Raw genomic sequence first — 27,525 nt, forward strand, 5'->3', positions numbered from 1 at the left:
CTGCGACAGGACTGCACCCAGCCCCCTGTCCAATGCGTCTGTCTGCAACAGAAAAGGAAGAAAAAAATCAGGAGAGTGTAACAACGGCCCGCCACACAGGGCAGCCTTTACTCGGGTAAAGGCCTGCTGACACTGCTCCATCCACTGGACCTTATCTGGCAACTCCTTTTTAGTAAGATCAGTCAAAGGACTGGCGAGGTCTGAATAATTAGGAATAAACCGTCTATTAAAATCGCACCAGTCCCAAGAACTGCCTTACCTCGTTTTTGGTCTTGGGACATGGGCAGGTCGCAATCGTGGTTGTCTTGTCAATTTGGGGACGCACCTGTCCATGCCCCAAGTGTAAGCCCAGATACCTTACTTCCACACGCCCAATCGCACACTTCTGTGGGTTGGCCGTGAGCCCAGCCCCCTCAGCGATCTCGGGACTGCCCTCAGGTGCTTCATATGCCGCTGCCAATCATTTCTAAATAAAATGATATCATCTAGGTAGGCAGCCGCATATGCAGCATGGGGCCGCATAACCTTATTCATGAGGTGCTGAAAGGTGGCCGGTGCTCTGAATAACCCAAATGGAAGGGTAACAAATTGGTGTAATCCAAATGGCGTTGTGAAAGCTGTCTTTTCTTTGGATAATGGAGACAAGGGATCTGCCAATAACCCTTTGTTAAGTCCAATGTTGAATAAAAGCGAGCTGAGCCTAGCCTATCAAGCAACTCGTCAACCCGCGGCATTGGATACGCATCGAATTTCGACACAGCATTCACCTTGCGGTAATCCACATTGAAACAGACTGTGCTGTCCTTTTTTGGAACTAAAACTATCGGGCTCGCCCTGTTTCTATTGGATTCTTCTGTTACCCTCATGTCGAGCATTGCACCTAATTCAGCTTAAACTGCCTTTTTCTTGTGCTAAGGTAAGAGATTCGGCCGGCTCCGAACTACCACGCCTGGCTCCATCTCGATATGGTGCTGAATGAGGTTGGTATAACCCGGTAGGGGTGAGAACCATTGCCAACATCACTGATTCTGCCTCATTCCATTTTTAGAGGAGCTTGAAGTGGTAAATCTGACGTGCCCCGTTCCTATTGGACCGTTGTAAGAAAGGCCACGCAGATAACTGAACAATCACTTATGCGCAACTCCAGCGCCGACAGATGCGCTTAAACACAACCAGCGTGCATGCAATAATCTGTGAGCAGCGCTCAGTTATGGGTAGAACTGCGCGAGAAAGAAAGCGAAGGCAGTACGTGGGGCTGTGCAGATGCTAGTGTTCATGCCATTCATGTACATAATATAGTTATATTGTGTGCGTTAATGACATAAAGTAAGTTTCTATTCTGACTTCTTATTTAATCATTTAGACTATCGCGTTTGGGTGATATATAGTGTGATTATGACCAGTGTCTAGATGACGCAATGCTAGATTCATTTAATATTTCCCTGTTAACTATTACAAACACAGTGTATATTATGTTTGGATAGATATTTAATAAGATATTTCTGCTATACTGTGTATTGTACAGCTAGATACTTTGAGTTTCAAATCTTTGGCTTTTAAGTTTCACCAGTAATAGGCGTTATAATTGGTGACACACTTTTTATTTAGTCACGTTTCTGTACATGTGACTATGTTTAATGGCCTTCATTATTTCTGTGACGATGCTTGTAATTACACACATTACAGTTTAGTTACTGTTTAGTTATTGAATGTATGTATATGGATACTCTATTTATATGTTATTTATTTTTTGTTATTTCTTTAATTCCAGAACCACACATACACAGAGACGGAAATGTTATAAAGCCAACTGCTAGATTGTTTGCCCATGCCTACTCAACTGTTCATTAAATAACCTAAATTCAGCAATTGGTCTGGTTCCTGTGTCCTGACCGGCACCCGAGAGTGATCACCACACAAAATAGGTCTCGGCGATATATCTCAATATACAGTCCTTCTAAGTCTCACTAATAACCGTATTACCTCATAATCGAGATCTCTGACTTGTCGTGCAAACTCAAACGGTCCCTGCCACTTAGCCATTAACTTAGAGCTCGATGTTGGGAGTAATACAAGTACTTTCTCTCCCGGTGCAAATTTGCACAATCTAGTTCCCCAGTTATACAGCTAGCTCTGGCCGTCCTGGGCTTGTAACAAATTCTCCATTAATAGCCACCCCAAAGTGTGGAGTTTTGTTCTCAAGTCCAGCACATACTGAATTTCGTTTTTGCCCTGAGATGGCCGCTCCTCCCAAGTTTCTCTCAGAACATCCAGCACCCCTCAAGGCTGGCATCCGTAGAGAAGCTCAAAGGGGGAAAACCAAGTGGAGGCTTGTGGAACCTCTCTCACTTATCCCAATTCTTGGCGTCTTCTTGAACGAATTTCCAGATCATGGATTTAAGCGTACGATTAAATCGTACAACCAGGCCGTCGGTCTGTTGGTGATAGACACTAGTTCGAATTGATTTGATGGCCAATAATCTGTACAGTTTGCATAGTGTACGTGACATAAACTCCGTGCCCTAATCGGTGAGGATCTCTTTCAGAACCCCCACCTGGGAGATTAGATGAAACAGGGCATCCACAACACTCTTAGCGGAAATGTTGCGGAGGGCCACTGCTTCAGGATATCGTGTTGCATAGTCAACTATGACTAATGCAAAGTGATGTCCCCGTGAAGATTGCTCTAATGGCCCGATGAGATCCATACCAATTATCTCAAAAGGGACCTGCATAAAGGGAAGGGGGCGCAAAGGCGCTTTTGGGGCGGCCGGTAGATTCACCAACTGACATTCCGGACAAGACGCGTACCACCTGCACACGTTGTCATGAATGCCAGGCCGAAAGAAACGGGTCATGAGGCAATTCAGTGTTGCTGCCTGTCCCAAATGACCCGCCATAGGATTAGAATGAGCCGCATGAAAATCAACAGAATCAACAACTGTGTTGTATTTACTTTTGTCAGAGCGTCTTGGGTCACTCGATACAACCGATCTCTTAAAATGGGAAAATACGGATAGGTTCCCCTGAAGCAGAACCCAGCGGTCCTGGCTCAGTTTCTCCCACCTGCACCTGCGCAGTCCTCTTCCATGCCTTATTTCCCCAAGAGGCATCCGCACATAACGATCCCAATAAAACAGTAAAACGCGGGCCAATTCGTTCCCAGAATTAGACTAACTGCTACCTCCACACTATGCTTTTGACCCCTGAAATAAATAATAATTGGGACTACCGGATAATCCAACACATCCCTGTGTGCATACCGCACCTTAACCTCATGGATTCAACAGGGGGCTACCCAATTCCCCCGGTTGAATCAGGCTTTGATGGATTGAGGTTTGGTTACATCCTGAATCCACCTAGGCCGGATATGTACCCCCCTTGATACTCACAGGTATTTGGTACTCTCCTGCCTGACCGGGGGTGGCCTGTGGGACATCCGGGACCGTGACGTGGGACGGTTGCACTGGACGCACTTGGCTGTTTTCTTTGGAAGCTGAGCGATGAACTGCTCCAGCACCACGAGGTCAATTATGCGTTCCACGTCACTTCCCTCAGTGAGTAGCCACTTGCGGCAGGAGTCCCGGAGCTGCTGGGCCATCGCGAAGGGCCAACCGGATTCCCCCAGGTCCAGTGAACGGAACAGCTGGCGATGTTGCTCTGAGGACCAGCCACCACGCTGAATGATGGCCCTCTTTTAGTCATTGAAGACCAGGAGGTTCGCCACCGGTAGCTATTCTGGTGCAGGGCCGCGAGGGATGCAATGACGTCCCCAAATGGCGTGGAGGACGGGCTCTGCATGGCGGTGTCACTCTTTCCTTTCCCGGGTTTTGGCACAAGTTTAGTGAGTTCTTACGAGGAAAGGAAGAGGACAAGGGGTCGGATGGACTGCTGACAATATTTATCTTTACAAACACCAATGGCAACTTTTATTCTGACACTCGCCAACTCTATCGAGAAACGCTTCCGGTTGACTCCTTCTGGTGGTCAGCAGTCCGTCTCCCTCTCGATTGCTTCTGTCTCTCCTGGCGTTTTAAACTCTCTCCATGCCAATTACTGAAACAAGAGACAGGTGTTGATTGTTTCCGCCCAAACCACTCACATTCGTCTCCCGATTCTCTCTTCCACTGCAGATTTCGCGAAACCACGCCCCCCCCACCACACAGTGTTGTGTTGTTTATGTTACTTCCCTGACGTAGACCAGGGACCATAACAATAAGAATAATCTAATAACAATAAATTATTTTTAATTAACATTTAATGAGCATTGTATGTCAACTCCGAACAAAGAGAGATTAGCTTCCATCTTGAACATAACTCTTCTATTTGGTTATTAAGCCAAAGTCCACCAGCGTACCATAATATGCAAAATGAACTGTTCTATGAAGTTATTAAATGTTGATCTGGAAACACATACACATATTAATTGTAATGTATTTTGTCTGTATACTCCATACAACCACTTCAGTTACAAGTAAATGCTAAAGTGTTTGACAAATGTCATCTATTTCCATTTTTGAAGAACACTGCAGTTTATCTATTTACAGTATTGTTCAAAATAATAGCAGTACAATGTGACTAACCAGAATAATCAAGGTTTTTAGTATATTTTTTATTGCTACGTGGCAAACAAGTTACCAGTAGGTTCAGTAGATTGTCAGAAAACAAACAAGACCCAGCATTCATGATATGCACGCTCTTAAGGCTGTGCAATTGGGCAATTAGTTGAAAGGGGTGTGTTCAAAAAAATAGCAGTGTCTACCTTTGACTGTACAAACTTAAAACTATTTTGTACAAACATTTTTTTTTTTTCTGGGATTTAGCAATCCTGTGAATCACTAAACTAATATTTAGTTGTATGACCACAGTTTTTTAAAACTGCTTGACATCTGGGTGGCATGGAGTCAACCAACTTGTGGCACCTCTCAGCTGTTATTCCACTCCATGATTCTTTAACAACATTCCACAATTCATTCACATTTCTTGGTTTTGCTTCAGAAACAGCATTTTTGATATCACCCCACAAGTTCTCAATTGGATTAAGGTCTGGAGATTGGGCTGGCCACTCCATAACATTAATTTTGTTGGTTTGGAACCAAGACTTTGCCCGTTTACTAGTGTGTTTTGGGTCATTGTCTTGTTGACCATGGTTGACAACCATTTCAAGGGCATGTCCTCTTCAGCATAGGGCAACATGACCTCTTCAAGTATTTTAACATATGCAAACTGATCCATGATCCCTGGTATGCGATAAATAGGCCCAACACCATAGTAGGAGAAACATGCCCATATCATGATGCTTGCACCTCCATGCTTCACTGTCTTCACTGTGTACTGTGGCTTGAATTCAGAGTTTGGGGGTCGTCTCACAAACTGCCTGTGGCCCTTGGACCCAAAAAGAACAATTTTACTCTCATCAGTCCACAAAATGTTCCTCCATTTCTCTTTAGGCCAGTTGATGTGTTCTTTGGCAAATTGTAACCTCTTCTGCACATGCCTTTTTTTAACAGAGGGACTTTGCGGGGGATTCTTGAAAATAGATTAGCTTCACACAGACGTCTTCTAACTGTCACAGTACTTACAGGTAACTCCAGACTGTCTTTGATCATCCTGGAGGTGATCATTGGCTGAGCCTTTGCCATTCTGGTTATTCTTCTATCCATTTTGATGGTTGTCTTCCGTTTTCTTCCACGTCTCTCTGGTTTTGCTCTCCATTTTAAGGCATTGGAGATCATTTTAGCTGAACAGCCTATCATTTTTTGCACCTCTTTATAGGTTTTCCCCTCTCTAATCAACTTTTTAATCAAAGTACGCTGTTCTTCTGAACAATGTCTTGAACGACCCATTTTCCTCAGCTTTCAAATGCATGTTCAACAAGTGTTGGCTTCATCCTTAAATAGGGGCCACCTGATTCACACCTGTTTCTTCACAAAATTGATGACCTCAGTGATTGAATGCCACACTGCTATTTTTTTGAACACACCCCTTTCAACTAATTCAACTAATTGCCCAATTGCACAGCCTTAAGAGTGTGCATATCATGAATGCTGGGTCTCATTTGTTTTCTGAGAATCTACTGAACCTACTGGTAACTTGTTTGCCACGTAGCAATAAAAAAATATACGAAAAACCTTGATTATTCTGGTTAGTCACATTGTACTGCTATTATTTTGAACAATACTGTATTCCTGTAAACAGTTCATCAGACATTTAAAAAAGTTTGCTCAGTTTTTAGCTAAACCAAACAAGGAAAACAAATACAAATATTAACTAATTTAAAGTATACAATATAAACACATTTTCCAAGTGCACCCAAGCCATTCACTCAGAAAAAATGATATTGATTAAACTGGATAGCTGTTACTCTATGGATCCCTTTTGATATTTTTTAAGCAAGATACATGTGGAAGACCTGTGGTGAACTTCAACATATCAACTGTCTTAATTGGTGCCATCTGGACTGCAGGACCGGTGCGGCACCAATCACTGTTGGGTGCTGCATAACGGTTAACTGCCATTGGAACCGACTGCATCATGGGATTTCTTTGCACTACTTTGATGACTTTTTTTGCGTGCTTTAATTTATCTACTCATCTGACACCAAGAACACCAGATACAACAGCAAGACACCATGATGTCCTCACAGAGACTGCCCTGTAGCAACACATACAAACAAATGATTGTTTTGCGGCCCTCTTTCTTGTATCGGTAGAGGGACAGAAATAAAAACTCACCCCAATTTGTTGTTTGTAGTGAACTACCACCCTCATTGCCAGACCCAAAATGCACATAATGTGATATTATTTGCATGTAATTTTGTAAAAATGGAAAGGCATTTAGATTCGAATTCGGCCGAATACTGGGCTTTTTGACGGGGTTCGGTTTCGGCCAAACCTTAGTTTGTTTTTTCACCGAACCCTAGGCTTGTGCTAAGCTGGTCGACGTCACGCAGCCGTTGATTGCGTGAAGGTGTTTATATGAGGAGGAACACAGCCCCTACAGTTCGCTCTAAATTAACTGTTCAGGAATCTTGAGCGGCTGGGACGATTTATACCGTAGCAATACAGAGCCAGCCAGTCGCATAAGGTGCTGACGTGGAGATAATTTTTTAGGTGCGCCTTTGATTCCTCTTAGAGAGGATCCTCTTCAGTGGTGGAAGACAAACCGGCAATGGTTTCCAATTCTGGCAAAAATCTACCTCTGTGCCCAGTGAAAGACTTTTCAGTACTGCTGGGGACATTAGTTCCCACACTCGCAACCGGCTGTCAACTGTTAATGCAGTGCGTCTTGTTTTTTTATTCTAATTAAACTCTCATTTCATGTGAAAGATTAGAGGTTTTACGTTAATTTAATTATGATGCAGGAAATGTGTGTGTGATCTTCCGTAATATTTTTCGTAATATTTGGCTACTGTTCTAATCGTAGCCTATTATAAACGGAAACTAAACAGCCTACTATCCATGTTTATTGAGTTAATGTTCAATTACATTAATTTCAGTTAAGTCATCAAACATATTCAGATTTTTAAAAAGAAAAGAAAAACACTTTTCTTTGCGTTGCTGCACTTTTATTGAAAGGTTTTGGTTGTTTACTTGGGTAAGCATAAGCTTGGTAATTGTCAAAAAAGTTTTTCTCACTTGTCATCCTGGCATAATGTTTACATTTAAAATAAAATAAAATGAAAAATACATTGCTGTGGACGTTGTTTACTTCATTAATGTGTTTAACTGTGTTAATGGAATAAGGATGCGAGTAGGATTTGGTATTCGGTTTCGGATCCGGCCGAATCTTATTAAACAGTGGATTCGGTATTCGACCGAACCCCAAAAATCTGGATTCGGTGCATCCCTACTTTAAATATACTTACAAGAACTCAAGTCCTCGCAACAGTCACATATTCCTGAATTCCACGCTTCTGTCCCAGCCTTGCCAAGAGGCTGCTGAACAACTACAGTCATCATAATGATTTGATCTTACTGATATGGAAATATGACAGAAATGTTAAAGTTTCACTGATCCTGGTGATTTGTTATCTGATATATTAAATTCTAATGTCATGCAGATTCATTTCTAGCTATAATTCAAAACCATGCATGCATTGCAGTGGACGACATTTCAGGAAAAACTGTTGATGGAGCATGTTTTAACAAGTTGAAGTAAATCAACTTAGATCCAGAAATCTTTAGTTGCTTGCAATGTGTTCAAAAACTAGTGTTCTTTCCACAAGTTAAAGCTGCAGTTGGTAACTTTTGACGCTCTAGCGGTAAATAAACAGAACTGCTTGCATCTTGCGGAAGAACATCTTAGCCGGAACTACTCTTCTCTGTTTATGCCTATGAAGAATCACAAAGGTACTGGGTTACTCCGCCGCGGTACCCCCGAAACAATCTTTAAAAATCCGAATATAAACACTTATTATAGGTGCACTTTAGTGATTCAGGGCAAGCTAAAAACACGGTTTGGGAAATGGATTCATGGTGTACTCGCTTATTATAAACATTTTTCTACATTTTGAACACAAACAAAGTTACGGACCGCAGCTCTGATTGGTTGTTTTCTTACCGGGAGCGGTCAGTAATTGCAAATGGCAATAGGACCACTGGGAGGAGCCAGAGGAGCTTGATTTTTTCACAGATTATCTGTCTCATATTCTACTGTCAGGACATAATGACAGGTTTAACAAATATGTAAAAAAAAATGTATTTTTACAAAAGTTACCTACTACAGAATATGTTATGCACTTACATTTTGAATTGTTCAAAAACAGTACAAAATAATAATAATACCCTTAGCCTGGTGTATAGTTGCAATGATGCCTACAAACTAACTACGCTGCATTAAAAAAAGAAAAAAAAGAAAAGAAAAACAGTTGGGCTCGTGAGGATGGTGAGTGTATGTACAGCAAAGATAATAACAACAAAAGATATAACTGTAATCTATTTATCTATCCACAAATTTCCAAATGAATTCATAACTTTTACTGGATTATTCTTGTGATGCCCAGAATAATCTTTAATTGATCATTTTTATTCCAAAGAATCTTAAATTACAGCATTAAAAATGCTGCATAAAAAAATAAAATAAAAAATAAATGTTTTAATTGTAACCCTACAATAAAAATAATTTGTTTATAATTATTCCATATTTTATGTACTATATTCTCTGTGTTCTTAAACTAAAACTTCTTTCATATTCATTAGACTTACAGATTTACAGTTTGTTGTGAAGGTTTTCATATTTCATATTTACTACTAATTCTTTATAAAACCCTCTTTAAACCACATTTAAATTACGGCAATATTATATGGTGCAATACTTATTCTACTCACCTAAAAAAATTCGAAATTCTACAAAAAAAAATAATTCGTGCCATATCATGGTCTGATTTCAATGCTCCAACTCGCTCTATTTTTTTTAGGTATGGTCTTTTAAGACTAACTGAATATAATATATTTCACAATGCATGTACTATGTATCAGGTGGTCTTTGGTTTGAATAACAGACTATGTGAACTTGTTCCAATCCACTATCCCCGGCACACTTACCTCACTAGAAACATGCATATCATTACTGGTAAAAACGGAGATTAAAAAGCACTGGTATGAGTGTAGTGTGCCGGGGACCGCGGATCTGGAATGAGCTGGATGAAAGTCTGAAAACCTCAAGCTTTATTTCTTCTTTTAAACAAAACCTCAAGAAACAATTACTAAACTTGTATACATCTTTCTGATGTACATACTGTTTCTCACTCTGCATGTATTTCAGTATAAATTTCTCAACCTCAAGGTAAACTGTTAAACAAAATTGTATCTGTTAAATGGGATCTCCTTCCTTTTGTTGTATGAATGTGATGTATGAAATGTATTATATGTAGGCCACACCTTTTTTTGTAATTTCTTTTTTCTTTCTCCCCTGGCTTGTCATGGCCCCCTATTATAAGCTTTAGATAGCTTCTTTGGGGGCCAGTTCACATGCATGCTCATCTTAAGTTTATATGAATATATGTATGTGTAAAAATGTGAATAAACTCTTCTTCTTCTTTATTATTTATTTCACCCATATTTCATATTTAGAGTGCATCCAATAATAGCAATAGCATGACATCATGTTGTGTTCAAGTTTGCAAATTAATTTACAAAAAGAACATTGACTAATTACCAGTGTACACAAATAGAATTTGAAAAAACGTTTTGAAAAAACCCTTGTAAAATTTTAAAAAGACAGAATGTAACTTATACATTTGGTTTAACTGCTGAAAAAAGAGAGAAGCAATAATAAATGGCTTACTTATTCTTAGTGCAACTGCTCCAGCCTTTTGTCAAAAGGAAGTAAAAGCAAACTTATGTGTGCAAGATTTAACTATACTGAAAACAAACAAACAAAAGAAAAATGTTTACTGAACCATAGAACATATGCAGTTAAACCTGAAATCATATTCAGTAAAGTATGCAAAGGAAAAAAGGTGTTGTGCTGTCTGATTTATCATGAATGGATGTGATGGAATCTCTCCTCCTCTCACTCCTTGTATTCTAACCAGAGATTTCAAACCAACCATTTATGGCACCGTTCTACATTTACTTTCATTTACTCCAATTACAAATAATATTAAATGATAGGGCCCCATTTGTAACAAAATAAGATATAAATAAATAAAACAATCCAAGATCAATAAATAGAATTTTAATCAACATAAAAAAAAAATTACATGTAAACTGGAGGCAGCTAAATTTGTCAACTGATATACGGATTTGTGAGATACCAGATAACATGAAAAGCCTTTAACTGTAATATCAACACAAAGAGCACAACATATAATACAATTATATATACATGTGCTGGTCATATAATATCATCAAAAAGTTTTCTTATTTCACTAATTTCATTCAAAAAGTGAAACTTATATATTATATTAATTCATTACACAGACTGATATATTTCAAATGTTTATTTCTTTGAATTTTGATGTTAATGACTGACAACTAACGAAAATCCCAAATTCAGTATCTCAGAAAATTAGAATATTGTGAAAGGTTCAATATTGAAGACACCTGGTGCCACACTCTAATCAGTTAATTAACTCAAAACACCTGCAAAGGCCTTTAAAAGGTCTCTCAGTCTAGTTCTGTAGGCTACAAAATCATGGGTAAGACTGCTGACTTGACAGTTGTCCAAAAGACGACCATTGACACCTTGCACAAGGAGGGCAAGACACAAAAGGTCATTGCAAAAGAGGCTGGCTGTTCACAGAGCTCTGTGTCAAAGACCAGAGATATCCTGGACTTAATAGATCCTAGTACTTTTTAAATTAGCATTTCTGCCCAGTATGGTAATTTATGTTGAATATTAATGAGCCAGCAACATATAGGAGAGAGATTAAACAGGAAACCGAAACAAGGAAATGGATGTACTTTTTTAAGAAAACCAAATAGAAAATAGAAAATTTTTGTACACAAGCACATAGAAAATGAATTTTTGTCAGTTTTTTAACTGTAATTTCATAAATATAATAGCTTAATGTGTTTGTTGGTCTTCGAGTGACGGGGATGGAGATAATACACCAATTTTATTAGCTGTTATTTTCCTATTTTTCCTCCAGTAAAAACAAAAAATTTCATACACGAGCTGTATGTTATCTTTATGTTTCATATAGCACTGGTGCTACAGACGCGGAATGTTTTTACATTAATATTCTGTACAGGGCACACTGGTGCTGCAAACAGATTAATATTCTGTACAGGGCACACTGGTGCTACAGACACTGAATGTTTTTACATTTATGTTCTGTACAGGGCACACTGGTGCTACAGACACTGAATGTTTTTACACTTGTGTTCTGTACAGGGCACACTGGTGCTACAGACACTGAATGTTTTTACACTTGTGTTCTGTACAGGGCACACTGGTGCTACAGACACTGAATGTTTTACATTTGTGTTCTGTACAGGGCACACTGGTGCTACAGACACTGAATGTTTTTACACTTGTGTTCTGTACAGGGCACACTGGTGCTACAGACACTGAATGTTTTTACATTTGTGTTCTGTTCAGGGCACACTGGTGCTACAGACACTGAATGTTCTTACACTTGTGTTCTGTACAGGGCACACTGGTGCTACAGACACTGAATGTTCTTACACTTGTGTTCTGTACAGGGCACACTGGTGCTACAGACACTGAATGTTCTTACATTTGTGTTCTGTACAGGGCACACTGGTGCTACAGACACTGAATGTTCTTACACTTGTGTTCTGTACAGGGCACACTGGTGCTACAGACACTGAATGTTCTTACACTTGTGTTCTGTACAGGGCACACTGGTGCTACAGACACTGAATGTTCTTACACTTGTGTTCTGTTCAGGGCACACTGGTGCTACAGACACTGAATGTTTTTTACATTTGTGTTCTGTACAGGGCACACTGGTGCTACAGACACTGAATGTTCTTACACTTGTGTTCTGTACAGGGCACACTGGTGCTACAGACACTGAATGTTCTTACATTTGTGTTCTGTACAGGGCACACTGGTGCTACAGACACTGAATGTTTTTACATTTGTGTTCTGTACAGGGCACACTGGTGCTACAGACACTGAATGTTCTTACATTTGTGTTCTGTACAGGGCACACTGGTGCTACAGACACTGAATGTTCTTACATTTGTGTTCTGTACAGGGCACACTGGTGCTACAGACACTGAATGTTTTTACATTTATGTTCTGTTCAGGGCACACTGGTGCTGCAGACACTGAATGTTTTTCACACTTATGTTCTGTACAGGGCACCCAACAATCCAAACCTTGGTTTTCAGACATTTTCAACATTTTCTTTATTTGAAATGAAGGCCAAAAGGTATTAATATTAGTAATATAGTTATTCATTAGGCACTAGTACCTTTTGTAATCACTACTAGTAACTATTCTTATCTTACTAGTCAGATCTGCTGTTTTTTATTTGCATCTGCAGTTTTACTCATCTTAATGCTATAAAAAGGACTTTTTAAATATCAGCCGTGTGTCAGGATTATTTACACAACACCACAGCTGCTTCAAAACACATTACAAATTCCTTGCACCAACAAGAGTGACCTGTAGATCTCGTGCTTTCATCTCTCGTGACATCTGACACCAAACACAAGCTCTGCAGAATGTGGCCACCAAGCAGTCATTACACATGTCTCCCTGCAAATCAACACAACAATATATTAGCTATACACATCACCCTACTCATTTAAAACATGTATGACATATTGTCACAATTAAAATAATGTGCATTTTTTTTTTTTCGTTACACATTAACCAAAAGCTATGGGGAAAATATAATTTGCTGTATCATTCTAAATGAAGACATGTTTGAATAGGTTTATTAAAATCACTAAAAATAAAAATTTGTGTAGGCTAATTTCACTTTTGGCCTATAACTTTCTTGTTATACAGTAGCCTACATGTGACAGCTAGCACGGCTCATTCTTAAAGGTGAAGTAAATGAAGTAAATTCTATTTTTGATTAATGATTCTTACCTCAATGCCATAACGCTGGCGCATTGAGACCCTTATGGACATTGTTATAGGTGGGACGATGCCACAGACATCCAAAAGGGGGAGACATAAACACTCACCGTATTCCTTTGCTATTATGCATGTGAAACACGAGAAACACCAGTAAGCAAAGCAACCTGTTCACAGAGAGGGACGTAATAATAATATTGATATAATGCTTTTCAGGGATTTATGACACAATTTAAACTGTTAAGTGCTGCAATAGTCTGGGTGTTAAAGATGTGAGCACTGAGCAGGTAAGTCAAAGCATCATCCCGGGGTTAAGTGCAGGACGCTTCAGGGGGAGCTGTCTCTGGTTCTGATCTATGACCGCACTAATTAGCAAATACCACTCGAAATATCTTTTGAGTTTCACTGACGAAATAAGTCATACAGGTTTGGAATGGAATGAGGGTGAGTCAATAATTTTTTCTTCCTCACTTGTTTTTTTTATTTCATACAAACTTTACTTACATTCAGGAACGTCATTGCAACAGTCACAGATACCAGACCCCCACTGATCTGAATCTCTGGAGACCATAACAGGCTGGGGCTGCATGACTACCATTGAATTCGACATGTTTACACCTACACAACAGAGAATATGATTTCAGCATCACAAACATTCAAATGATTTCTTATATTCATGCACTACCATATATGGGCTACTACTGCTTAATATTTATATCTTTTTCAAAAGGTTTGAAATAGACATATTTTGTGACATTTTAAATGTCTTTATTGCCATGCTGCTTAAAAAAAAAGTTACCACAAACGTTTCAATGATGTAACAACAATTCCCATGAAAATATTAAGCAGCATTTTTTTTTCAATATTGAAATTAAGAAATGTTTCATGGGCTGCAAATCAGCATATTACAATTATTTTTTGGAGGATCACGTGACACTGAGTTCTGGCTGCTGAAAATTAAGCTTTGCACCACATTAAAAAAAATATTAAATATAATAAATATATTAAAATAGAAAATGCATTATTCTGAAGTCATTCTAAATTATTGTATTTCACAATATTACTGTTTTTGCTGTATTTATCAAATAAATGCAACCTTGTTGAGCATGAGAGACTTCTTAAAAAATTATTCCAAAGTTTTGACTGGAAGCATATACATAAAGTTTTTTTTTTTAATTTAAATAAAAATGTATAATAATATCAAAATTATGAATTTAATACTTTTTAATCAGATGATTTCTTCATATAAAAGATTGCGTGCATCTTAAAGTGTTTACAACTTTATATGGCATTCAGAACACACGTGTCACAGTAAAAACTATTCAAGTCCAAAAGGTTAAATAATCTTAAACATTCACAGATAAGAATAATAAAAATATCTTATGATCCTGATATCGGTGTAGGAAATCTTCACTCACCTCGGTCTTGACGGCTCCAATGTAATGCAAAGTACCTGTGGTTTCTAAATCTGTGATCACAGAATTGCCTGGTGACCACACCAAATGAAAAAGAAGAAAAAAGAAAAAAAAAAAAAAAAAAAATTCACCACATTGGCTCTAAAGGAAACCCCCTTAACCTGTTAGACCGGTTCACGGCAGCATCTTTTAAGCATTACACTTAAAAAAAAAAAAAAAAAAAAGCACACAACATGGTAGAGAACTAGATTGCATTCCTCCATGCATGAGGAATACAGACATGCTTATAGTATGCAAATATTGGGATTCATGAAACTGTTGACATGAATGTCTGTACACTCAGATAAAAGGTGCTTTTCAAAAGAATATTATTAACTCCTTGTTAGGACCTTATAATTAGTACCTTAAAGGTACATATAAGTACCCAAAGCATTCATATTAGTATTTAGAAAGAAACATTAGTAATTAATATGAATACATATTAAAGCACAATCCCCACTGACAGCTTTTATATGAAAGCAATCATTCAAATCTGCATAATAAAAACTAGTTCAGAGAACAAACCAGAAATATATACAGAAAGTTTGAAAATATTTTCAAATGGTTATGATGTTAAATTCAAAAGCAGTAATTGGGAGAATGCAGCCATCTTTAACAGAAACAGAATCTTTTACAGATAGCTACATCTTTAACAGTTTTTGTCAGATGAAAGCGACTTCTGGACATCCCCTGCTGAGGTAAAGAAATAGCAGTAGCATCCATTAAACATTTCCCATAAGTGCTTCTCACTCATGAAAAATGCAATATATTAAGGACAGGACCCAGTAACATACTGAAACTCATATCTTGACATCACGCAGAATTATTAAAATGATGATGAGAGTCATTGCACAACTTGAGGCTTTTGTTACCATTATTTAACAGTCTAAGCCAAGAACCAAAGGAAATATCTGAAGCATTTTGCAGGTTATGTAAAATCACTTGGACATCTTCCAAGGTGCGTCAACTAATAAGTCTCAACTTTCTTTCTAATCAGTTTGGATTTTAACCTCTTCCTATTGTCGTTTTCATTCTGACTCATGTGACGCAGCATCTTTAGTGGTTCCACTTTATATATTTTCTGAAAACATGATTTCAAGATGCACATGATGAGCCGTGTCCTCTTCAGTAATCTCTGAGACGGACTGTGATTGAAGAGCAGAGTTACAGCTTTCTCTATGGATTTATTAGTTTGGTTCCAGGATTAAACCGTAAGCTTGATTACAGCTGGGCAGCATACAAGAGTCTTGACATAAGGCGGAGTAGGATGGGGATATCTCGGAGTCACGAAATCCTCGTCCTTTCTTTGTTGAAATGTTTGACAGAGACAACACGCCTAGTATGAAAGTTCTATTGGAATTCCTATTAAAATTAGGAATCCAACAAAAAGGATCCTAATGTGTTTTTCCTCATACAATTCCAACATTAACACAGAACAAGTAGCTCTTTCAAAGTAGTTCTAAATAATCAAATGTTCCCAAAGTATATTTTGTATTGTAAATATACTGTGCATATGCAGTATGGACTTACAGAAAATTATGCATACAAGCAACTAACCAAACCCTAGAAGTACACCACGTGCATAATAAGGCACCTTGATAGTCCCCCCCAAAAGCACAATATACCATTTCCAAATCTCACAAATCTTAATAACGACCATTGATTTAGTACTTAATCATTTATGAGTGATATATAATTGTCCATGAGGGCTGGAAGTGTGCAGAACTATTTGGCATGTTTTCATTTACGGATTAAAAAAAATAAGTATAAATTAAAAATAAAGAAGGTTCAACTCAGACGTCCAAAATTGTCAAATACCCATGAGAAATATTAAAAACTAACAAAATGGAGAAAATGCAAAATGAAGACATGACCATCGGACAGCAAAATGCTCACCGGGACTGCAGGGTCAGAAAAACAGGTGGAGAAAATAAGATGTTAACTGCAAAAGTATTAAGAAAGAATGTGAACAATTAGGTGTAAAAGTATAAGGGGACAAGCGCTACCATTTTCCAGAACTGCAACCTGGAGTTTGCAGAATTATAAAAGGTGTCAAATTCTCAGACTTTATTTGGGTAAAAAAAAAAAAAATAATAATATATATATATATATATATTTAGAGGACCGCTTACTCAAGAATAAAACGCTGAAGTATTGTGAAATTCATTAAGAATTAAGTTTTCCCCAAAGCCATTTTGGAAATCAGTATTTATTTCTGAATGGTTTAATATGCTTGAAGCAAAAAACCGTAGCATTTTAAAAGTTATATTTTTACAAATGATGTGGAGAATATTCACTTGTCAAATCTACAACATCACATCTAGTTTAGCGGATTAGCGATTAGTGATGCTCATTAAAAACTGAAGTAAGTGACATTAAAGATACAACAATACACATACCCGTAGAAGAACTTCAACATCCCTGTGTTACCACAAATTCCACTAAGATTTTGACTGAAAAATGTCATAAGCATCTTAATGCTATAAAAAGGACTTTAAATATCAGCCAGTGTGTCAGGATTATTTACACAACAGCAGAACTGCTTCAAAACACATTACAAATTCCTGGCACCAACAAGAGTGACCTGTCGATCTCGTGCTTTCATCTCTCGTGACATCTGACACCAAACACAAGCTGTGCAGAACGTGGACACCAAGCAGTCATTACACATGTCTCCCTGCAAATCAAAATATATTGGCTATTATACATCAGCTTATAGCAGTAGGAAACCCATTTTGTGGTTCAATTTGACAGATTGCTACAGTTAAAATAAGAGTATGTGAATTGAACGGTTCACAAAAGTTTGAATATGACATGAAAACCACGGTGCTTGAAAGAATAAACAAGAGTAAATTCACTTTCGGCTCAAAACCGTTGAGAAATAGAAACTAGCCCTAGTCACCCCTAAAGAGTGCTGTAAATTCTGTTTTTGATTGACGATGCTTACCCTAATGCCATAACGCTGGCGCATTGAGACCCTTATGGACATGGTTATGGGTGGAATTAAACCACCGAAATCCAGCAGGGGGAGACATAAACATTCACCATATTTCTTTGCTTTCATGCACGTGAAACACCAGAAACACCAACAAGCCAAGCAGCCTGTTCACAGAGAGGGACACAATCATAATAAATGTGTTTTATATTGCTTCATAACACTTAAATGCTTTGGAAGTATAGTAGCCTGGATGTTAAAAGTTGAGCTAGTAAGTCAAAGCATAGGGTGCAAGTTAAAACCCAGCCAGGGGTTAAATGGATTAACGGTCTCTTTAACTTTAAGATGGTTCGGAGCGATAACAAAACAGAGTAGGAAATACTACAACAGATCTTACTCCAGAACAGTGGTTTTCAACCTGTGGCCCGCGGTCCCCTAGTGGGTCGCGATGGTATTGCAGGTGGGCTGCAAATTACTGTTAAAAGAAATAATATTGTTCATATGTAAAAATGTCTAAGTCATAACATAATATCACTTCATATATAGAAGTGAATAAGAAAAAAATTATTAAACTATGCTTCCACTATTCGAGCTCGCTGATTGGTTTAAGAATAAACCGCCAAGTTCTTATATTTTTTTTTTACATCTGCTACAGAACAACAGCAGTTGTGCAAAGCGGTTAAAAAGTTATTTTCGGTTCATTGCCAGTTCATTCAATAAAGACAGTTAACAATCTAGCTTCTGAGTACCTAGTTATTAACCCAACAATAGCGGGGTCAGATCATTTTTTTGCAGTGGGCCATGCAAACACATGTGTCTGGTTGTGTGGGCCACGAGTTGAAAAAGGTTGGGAACCACTGCTCCAGAGGGTTAGTAAATGGTGACAATTTAATTCCACTTTTCATTTTATTCCAAACTTTACTTACATTCAGGCACGTCATCACAACAGTCACAGATTCCAGACCCCCACTGACCAGAATCACAAAAGAGCGGAACAGGCTGTGGCTGCATGACTACCATTTGATGCGACATACTTACACCTTTATACATAAAAAATATATATAAATAAAGTACAACAGGCAGAAGAGTTTGTCATGATTGTCAAGAACATGCTAATTAGGGGTCTCTTTAATGACTTCTTATGGGTTTCAAAATTAGAATATGGTGATGGGGTTTTTGTAACATTTCAAAGTGAAGTTTTCTAGATTCATTACATGTATATTTAAAAAAAAACAAAACACCACTTTAATTTTGATTCGAGCTTACAGCTCAAGAAAGCCAAAAATCCAGTATCTCAAAACTTGAATATTTCCGAAGATTAATACGTTTTGATGGATGAGCAGGTGGAAGCATAAAGAAAACACAGCCTTGTGAAGCACAAGAGGCTTCCTTAATTCAAAACTTTCTAAAGGTTTAACTGGCAGCCTATGATATAATAAACAGTTGATAAGTTTTCCTTTTTTAAAAGCGGTTTTCATAATACATTACATTTTAAAGCATAAGCATTTACATCTTTATACGGCATTCAAAACTGAAGTATCGCAGTAAAAACTACTTCGTTTTAATACAAAAGATTAAACAATAATTTTACAAATACAGATACGAATAATGAAAAATAAACTTCTGATCCTGCATAACTCTGTAGGGAATCTGCACTTACCACTGTGTTGACAGATCCAAGGTAATACAAAGTATCTGTTATTTCTAAAACTGTGATCACAATTAACACCATTCAGAAAATATGGTCCCATCGACAAGACTGTTAAAGTAACACTGAAGCAGATTTAAAGTTAATTAGATAATTACCTGATGTATTAAGCGGTGATTGAGTATTAGTGATGAACACCTGCTGTTAACAAACAATCGCTGAAGAGAAAAGAACTACTGACTTCCGACCGCAGCCTTAGATTAAATCAACTGAAATAAAAGACATTAAATCTCTCAATATCTCTGATTAAACAACTCCACAAACAGCTTTACCAGTTTCATACATTACTAACCAGTTTGAGTTTTTTTGTCATGTGTTTAAAAAAAGTCCTTAGATGTTTAAAAGGTTTAGATGTTGATGTTTATTGAAAATAATAAAGTTTGAAGTCACCCTTGTGGAAATAACCCTTTGATGTAGTTGGGCCCTTGACCCTTTACTACTTTAAAATTAGTTTTTCTTTAAATGCAGGTTATATTGGCCAATTATTGATAAAGTCAAAATTATCAAACAATAGCTTGATTCACTGATGTCATCAGTGGTGATGTGTAACTTATTTTCTACTATTGATCACAGCTGTGTTTAAATGCAGTGATATAAAGAAACTTAAAAACACTTAGCACCCCAGTTTTAAATTTGTACTGTTCAGACAGACATAAAAAATCTCAACAATTATGACAATATTAGACTGATTCATGTTGGATTGCATTTTAGGTGCACCGATCAACACTCATCTATGGCTCCCAGGATGCATTGCAACATAAATAAATTATGCAGCTGTATTGTCTTAATATTTTTTTCCCCTTCTATTTGCTTGATTACTTTTTGTTGTGACATTCAAAAATCATATAAAATTATGAGAATATTGTGTTGTCAACATTGTCTACGAGTTCCAGAATTGAAACCCTGTTTGTTCACCATGCTTATAAAATTTATCACATGGTCACAGTTCTTTTTATACTCATTTCATAGGATTACAATAATGCAAAAAATTATAGAAGTTTTACAGGTTTAGCTCAGTAACTTAATCAGTAACTCTAAGACTGCACATGATTTTAACATAACCAAGTTTCTTGCCATAACAAGTGTGTTTCATACAAACAATTGCAGCTAGAGAAAAACTAACATTTAAAAAGTCATGGGTCAAGAGGCAAATAAAGTAAACTATTTTCACCAAAATGGTAAATAAAAAAAATATATGTCATACATAATTCTATTTAACAACTTACGTATGAGATAGACTAGGAATAAAGTTTAGACTGTTTAAATGAAGGTATAAATGAAGCTGGTGATGGTGTTTGTGTAGTTGTTCAATCATCCTCTGCTGAGATCTTGAGAGATTTACTGTCTTCTTTTATTTCAGCTGATTTCATCTAGGCTGTGGCTGGAAGTTTCTTCAGTGATTCAACAGCAGGTGTTCATCCCTAATGCTCAAACAGCACATAATTATCTCATTAACTTTAACTCCGCTTCAGTGTTACTTTAACACTCTTGTTGAGTGCGACCATATATGATCTGAGCAGTTTTAATTTAATACTTATTATGTGACGGCAGCCATAGTGTGCCAGAAACACTCACCACACACCAGCTTATTGGTGAAAAGGAGAGTGATGAAGCCAATCAGCAGATATGGGGATTGTTAGGAGGCCATGATGGTCAGAGGCCAATGGGGGAATTTTATGGACCCACATAGACCACAGGGTGAGGACCCCATGCTGGCCTCACTAGCACCTCTTCCAGCAGCAACCTAGTTTTCCCAGGAGGTCTCCCATCCAGGTATACTGACCAGACTCAGCCCTGCTTAGCTTCTGGGGGAAACCAGTCTTTGGCTCCAGGGTGACATGGCTGCCGGCCACTTTTGCACCTTTTTAAGATTCTAGAATCATTGGAAACCTCACAATAAAACCGCCTCAGAGAGCAAGTTAGAAATATTCAGACGCCAAAGCATCAATGTTCAGAATGTTAAATTCAAAACCTGTCACTGGAAGAAAATAGCTAAGCTACTGAACAAAATCAGAAGACTTCCTCACTGAGATTCTTGCTCCGTTTTTGACAGATGAAAGCTGTTATTTAATTATTTTTCTTCTGAACATTCTCTGCTAAGGTAAAGAAATCCTGTTAACAGTAGCATCCATCAAACATTTCCCATAAGTGCTTCTCACTCATGAAAAATGCGATATATTAAGGACAGACCCAGTAACATACTGGAACTCATATCTTGACATCATGCAGAAATATTAAAATGATGATGAGAGTCATTGCACAACTTTAGGCTTTTGTTATCGTTATTTAACAGTTGCCAAAGAACCAAAGGAAATATCTGAAGCATTTTGCAGGTTATTTACATTTGCCAAGGTATGTCAACTAATAAGTCCAATCTTTCTTTCTAATCAGTTTGGATTCTATCCTCTTTCTATTGTCTTTTTCATTCTGAACTCATGTGACGCAGCATCTTTAGTTGTTTCACTTTATATATTTACTGAACGCATGATTTCAACATGCACATGATGAGCTGTGTCCCCTTCAGTATCTCTGAGACAGACTGTGATTGAAGAGCAGAGTTGCAGCTTTCTCTATTTCTCGATTTATTAGTTTGGTTCCAGGATTAAATTGTAAACTTGATTACAGCTGGGCAGCATACAAGAGTCTTGACATGTATTTATTATTGAACAGGGACAGTGCTCATTTATTAACAGCAAAATACTTTACATAAGCCAGAGTTAGCCCCAATGGCTAATTTTCATCTCTTGCCCCTTGCCAGATAGGCAACCCAGATTTAAAAAGGCATCATAAAAATCTAAAATACAGTAAATTATCACAAAAACATACAATGTACAATTACATACAATAACACTAAGGGTATAATGGCAGTATCATATACAGATAGATAGATAGATAGATAGACAGACAGATAGATAGATAGATAGATAGATAGATAGATAGATAGATAGATAGATAGATAGATAGATAGATAGATAGATAGATAGATAGATAGATAGATAGATAGATAGATAGGCCTACTATACCAACATAATAATACTATATAACTACCCCTATCTAAAGTTTTATTTATTTTTGCTTGCTGTTTCATAACTCATTTAAAATCTGACATTTGATTCTTAAAGGATTCTTATTAAATCCAGTTGCATAATTCAATAGAATTCCTGTAGACATTTCTTTAAGAAATTTGAGGGATTAACTGGAATTAGGAGAGCAGTAAATATTCCCTGGCCGTGTTTAGTCGCAAAAACACCAAAGTCATTGAAGCAGAGCGAGTGAATGACTAATGTGATACTCAGCAGAAAGAGGTGCTTTACGCCATCCGGTCCACGGCATCCTTTGACTGGAAGACACGGAACACGAGGACGGTCATTAAAGAGGGATAGGGATGCTGGTCAAGAGCAGTTGAATCCTGCTGTTTTCAACCTGATCACGAAGTGGAATGCAACACGAGCTCACAGCAGAGACAACGACAAACTGCTAACATTGAGCAAACTGAACCACCCACTGAACATAACGGTTATATCCTCGCTACGTCCGTTTCGTCGTCCGCTACACTTCTGAATGTTGTACTGTTGCGGTGGAAGGGAGAAGGGGGAGAAGGAGCACACGGGCGCGGAGGAGGCGTTGATGAACAGCGGGGAAACGGACACCGTCACCGCAGGAAACCGGGAAGAAACTCCAGCTGCAGGGATGTTTGTCGCAACGGATATGCCTGAGCTCCTGCCGCCCTCGGGGCAACTTCAACCGAGTCCTCGTGACTCGGTGTGTCAGATGCAGCATTTGCGGGTTGAGTTCAACAGAGTCTTCTTGAGCCCCGAATCCCCTCAACGGAGGTTAGGCCAGAGGGCCCCCAAACTCGGACAAATTGGACGGTCAAAGAGAGGTCAGTAATATATGTATGTGTGTGTGTGTGTGTGTGTGTGTGTGTGTGTGTGTGTGTGTGTGTGTGATTTTGTATGGTACACCTGAGCCTGGTTTTTATGTTGACCTAGACAACACTTCAGGGCCCCCATGGACTTATTTCTGACAAAGCTTCTTGTTTACAATATATCAATATAAACTACAATCTGTAAAAAAATAAATAAATAAACCCTTGGACAGATTGAATGGTCAAAATGAGGTCAGTCATTTTGTTTTGTTTATTTGGATAATTGATAATTTTTCATCCCATTTTTTTAAAAGTATATTTCATATATATTTAGAAGATTTCAAACATTGTAGATTTCAAACATTAAGCTTTAATGAAATGTATTGTGCCATTTAAAATTGAATTATGAAACAAACTGGGATATATATTCTTCATTTAGCAGACACTTTTATCTAAAGTGCCTTACAAATGAGAACAATAGAAGCAATCAAAACCAAAAAAAAAAAGGGAAATAAAGTGTAAGTGCTTGTAAGTGCAAGTCTCAGTTAGCTTAACGCAGTACACATAGCAAGTTTTTATACAATAAAAAGAATAGGGAATGCTGATGTTAGAGGGTCATTTTTATAATAATAATAATAAAAACAAGACGATAGAATAGAAAAAGAATAGAGAATGCTAGTGTTAGAGGCTCAGTTATATATATAAAAGAGTGTTGGGTTTTTTTATTTTTTCCTTAGAATTAGAATAAAGAGTGGGACAAATGAAAAGAAGTGTTTTAGCTGGTTAAGGACTTAGTTGCTTGGATTGAGTTGGGCAGGTCATTCCAGGTTAATATAAAAGTCTGGGAAAGTGACTTTGTGTGTGCACTTTGGATGGGTTAAAAGCAGAGCACGAATTCTGAGTATGGGTCACCATACTTGGCCGTATGTCATGTCACCATATGTCACAATGAATGGTGCTAAGCTAGCATAGTGGCACCGCGTGCTATAGTGATTGAGTGCATGCTCTGAGAAGGGAGAGGTACGTATCAACTTGTCATCAAGTTGAGGGAAGAACATAGTGGTATATGGAAAAACAAAATAATATTGAAAAAGCTTTTAATGCCCATTTAATTAGCCTAGTGCTCAAGATTATGGTATTAAAAGATGTTTATTGGAAAGACAATTTAATGCTGATATTTCTACAAGCATACAATGTTTAATAATCAGCTCATACAAAATCATACTGGGTTGACAGTTTCATATTTCACTTGTGCTAAAGGCCATGTAACAAAGATGTTAAAGCAGAGAACTCTTGATATATCTATAAATACCCAGTTTTTTTTAAATAATTTGTACAAATGCATAGATGAAGATTCAAGAATATCCCTTACTAGGAAACTTAAAAAAGATAGAAAGGAGACACTTAATTTGTAACATTTATATATTTTTTAATGGAGTTTCAGTGACATTTTATAACATTACTGGAGCTTGTGTGGTGATTTATGGAATAACATATTTAACAGAATATTTACATATTAAGTAAGGTTATACCTTTTTCATTAATGTAGTTCTATACTGATTTAATTAAACTGTGCACAGTGTAATTGAACACCAAAGCATGACCTAAATTTCAAACATCTCTGTTTAAAGCAAGATATGTGAACTTTATTTTATAGTGGTCATAGAGGATGAAGATCTGGACGACATCATGAACAACAACAACAACAGTGGACCTCTACCTGTCCCTCTCAGCAATGAGCCATCCTGAGCCTCTCTAGTAATATTCTAGACCAGCTATTCGGGAAATACGCTCTTCTGCCACAGGACAGTCGGGACACTTTCAGCAGGAGAAAAGGCAGACACCTCTCCCAGTATCAGATTCACACGAGATCCGCATGCGTTTCAGCTGTAGTTTAGTAGTCGCATGGCAGCAGCTGTCAGCCTACAGCAGGCCACACAGGTGATTTGTTGTGTAGTAGCTTCTTAGACCAGAGCTGTGTGTGTAACACTCGTGCCTCCCCGAGGAAGAAATGTGTATATGTAGGCTGGTTAACATATTTCTGACCAAAGGCAAAGACCAGCCACTGTAGATCACTCTGTCCTGGCTTGTGCTGTTATATATCTTTTGTCTTTCAACTTATTCATTTAGACATCTGGTAAGAAGAATAGCACAATGTTCTTGTGTTTCACTTTGTCTCTCTAAACTCTGGAAATGGATGTTGCTTCTTAGAGCAATGTTTGTATCCAATTGTGTCAACTAAAAAGGTTTTCCCTCTGGTTTTTCTGACTTTTTATTAACAGAAACTAGAAGTACATAAAGGTTAAAAAAACAATACATTTCTTGATTGCAGTGATTCCAGAACTAAACTTCTTTGATCACTTTTATTTATTAAATTACTTTTTTTTTTTTTTTTTTTTTTTACGGCATCTTGTGCCCTGAAGCTGAGTATTACATTTTTTAAGAATTTGCATCTCTAGCTGGTTTACATGCTTTTATGCCTTAAGAAACATTGCACGTTGCATTAGTTATCACTGTGAAAAACTATGCACTTGATTATTGCTATGACACATTACATTTGATGAAGTATGTAACAAGCTTTTATTTAGTTGGCTGAATGATTATGTTGCATGTATGAAGAATTTATGTTGTTTTATTGTTGCTTGAACTTTGTAACTATTTAAGCACTGGAAAATGTGTAAAGTTTGACAATAAATGACTAATGTAGAGGCTGAGCTGCGTTGCTCTGTGTCAAACTGTTCCATCTTTGTCCACTGGATGGCCACATAACCTAAAAAAATTAAAGGTTCTCCTTTAAGGCTCTAGCAATTGTCATTATTTATTGCATTTGCTACTGTTTATAGGCTTTAGTCTATAATAAAACCGCCTCAGAATATGCAGGTTTAATGTCTGGAAAAAGCCTGGATTACAAGGTGGGTTGTTTAAGGAATTTCCATAAAACATGTTCTGTCTAGGTTCACCTAACCCAATCAAAATTTTAACTTCTTGGAGCCACAATTATGAAAACATCTGCAATGTTACAGACTTTTTGAGATCTTGTATGAAGAATAAGACAATTAGACTTTTATTTCAAGCTTCTATTTTCAAGCTTAGTCTGAATTAGCAGCACCCATCAGGTTTAGCCACTTTGACCAACAAGATACACATTAGCATTTCCCCACATAGGTGCTTCATCTGGAATAATCAGCTTATTAAATTCAAGAATAAATCCTTGTTTTTTAAGACTTGGTTCAATAATAACATAATTCTAGTTTCCCAACTAATAAATGATAGTGGATCTTTGATGAATTATTCTGAATTCCTTAACACTTTTGGCATTCCAGTCACCCCAAGAGAGTTTGCAATTGTTATGGATGCCATCCCATCTGGTATTTTAATTCTCTTAAAAGGGGCTGGAAAACCAGATTGCCTACCAGATTTGGACCCTAAATTGACCTCAGTTGGTAAAATATGTTTCGCAACCACAATGAGGAATAATAATCGTAATATTCGCTCTTTATTCCAGAAAGATGTTACCAGCATACCTAATGTTGTTCCTTATTGGTCTAACTTTGTTAACAACCTGAATTGGGGGAATATATGGAACCTTCCTTACAAATATCTCCTTACGAATAAAGTAAGAGAGGTCTCTTTCAAAATCATACATAGGTATTATCCTGCTAAGCATTATCTCCTTAGGTTTAAGCTTGACATATGTGTTAACTGTTCTTTTTGTGGAATATGTCCAGAAACAATGGTACATCTGTTCTGGCAATGTCCCTATGCCATCACTTTCTGGAAAGATCTGTCCCGATACATTTCTGTTAATCTTATTGCAGATTTTTCTTTGTTTTGGAAAAATGTACTGTTTGGCTTCCATGATAACAAAAAACAGAAAGAAATATACCTAGTTAATCTATTGATCATTTTAGGGAAATATCATATTCACAAAGCGAAATTTAGTAATTCTAAACCTTCTTTTATTGCTTTTGGTAAGGAGACAGAACAGTACATCAATTCCATCCATGATTCAAAAAATAAGAAGGCTGCTAAAACCATTCAGCTATGCTCTATC

The 27,525-nt window shown here is 37.4% G+C and overlaps 3 protein-coding genes across 3 annotated transcripts; 1 reads left to right on the forward strand and 2 right to left on the reverse strand.

The window, feature by feature from the left end:
- Positions 1-12,667: 12,667 nt before the first annotated feature.
- Positions 12,668-14,323, reverse strand: LOC113109756 (cornifelin homolog B-like). Its single transcript, XM_026273502.1, has 3 exons — positions 14,011-14,323; positions 13,519-13,673; positions 12,668-13,179 (listed from the first exon to the last, which is right to left on the reverse strand). The coding sequence occupies exons 1-3, from the start codon at positions 14,114-14,116 to the stop codon at positions 13,057-13,059; spliced, it is 384 nt and encodes a 127-aa protein (XP_026129287.1). The 5' UTR covers positions 14,117-14,323; the 3' UTR covers positions 12,668-13,056.
- Positions 14,324-17,150: 2,827 nt separating this feature from the next.
- Positions 17,151-19,657, reverse strand: LOC113109753 (cornifelin homolog B). The gene is made up of 4 exons (XM_026273499.1): positions 19,556-19,657; positions 18,822-18,935; positions 17,908-18,062; positions 17,151-17,637 (listed from the first exon to the last, which is right to left on the reverse strand). The coding sequence occupies exons 1-4, from the start codon at positions 19,644-19,646 to the stop codon at positions 17,515-17,517; spliced, it is 483 nt and encodes a 160-aa protein (XP_026129284.1). The 5' UTR covers positions 19,647-19,657; the 3' UTR covers positions 17,151-17,514.
- A 3,064-nt stretch (positions 19,658-22,721) lies between these two features.
- LOC113109755 (calcium/calmodulin-dependent protein kinase II inhibitor 2-like) lies at positions 22,722-25,656 on the forward strand. Its single transcript, XM_026273501.1, has 2 exons — positions 22,722-23,486; positions 25,129-25,656. The coding sequence occupies exons 1-2, from the start codon at positions 23,165-23,167 to the stop codon at positions 25,218-25,220; spliced, it is 414 nt and encodes a 137-aa protein (XP_026129286.1). The 5' UTR covers positions 22,722-23,164; the 3' UTR covers positions 25,221-25,656.
- Positions 25,657-27,525: the final 1,869 nt, after the last annotated feature.

The sequence above is a fragment of the Carassius auratus genome, chromosome 10 (genome assembly GCF_003368295.1).
Source record: "Carassius auratus strain Wakin chromosome 10, ASM336829v1, whole genome shotgun sequence".
NCBI lineage: Eukaryota > Metazoa > Chordata > Actinopteri > Cypriniformes > Cyprinidae > Carassius > Carassius auratus.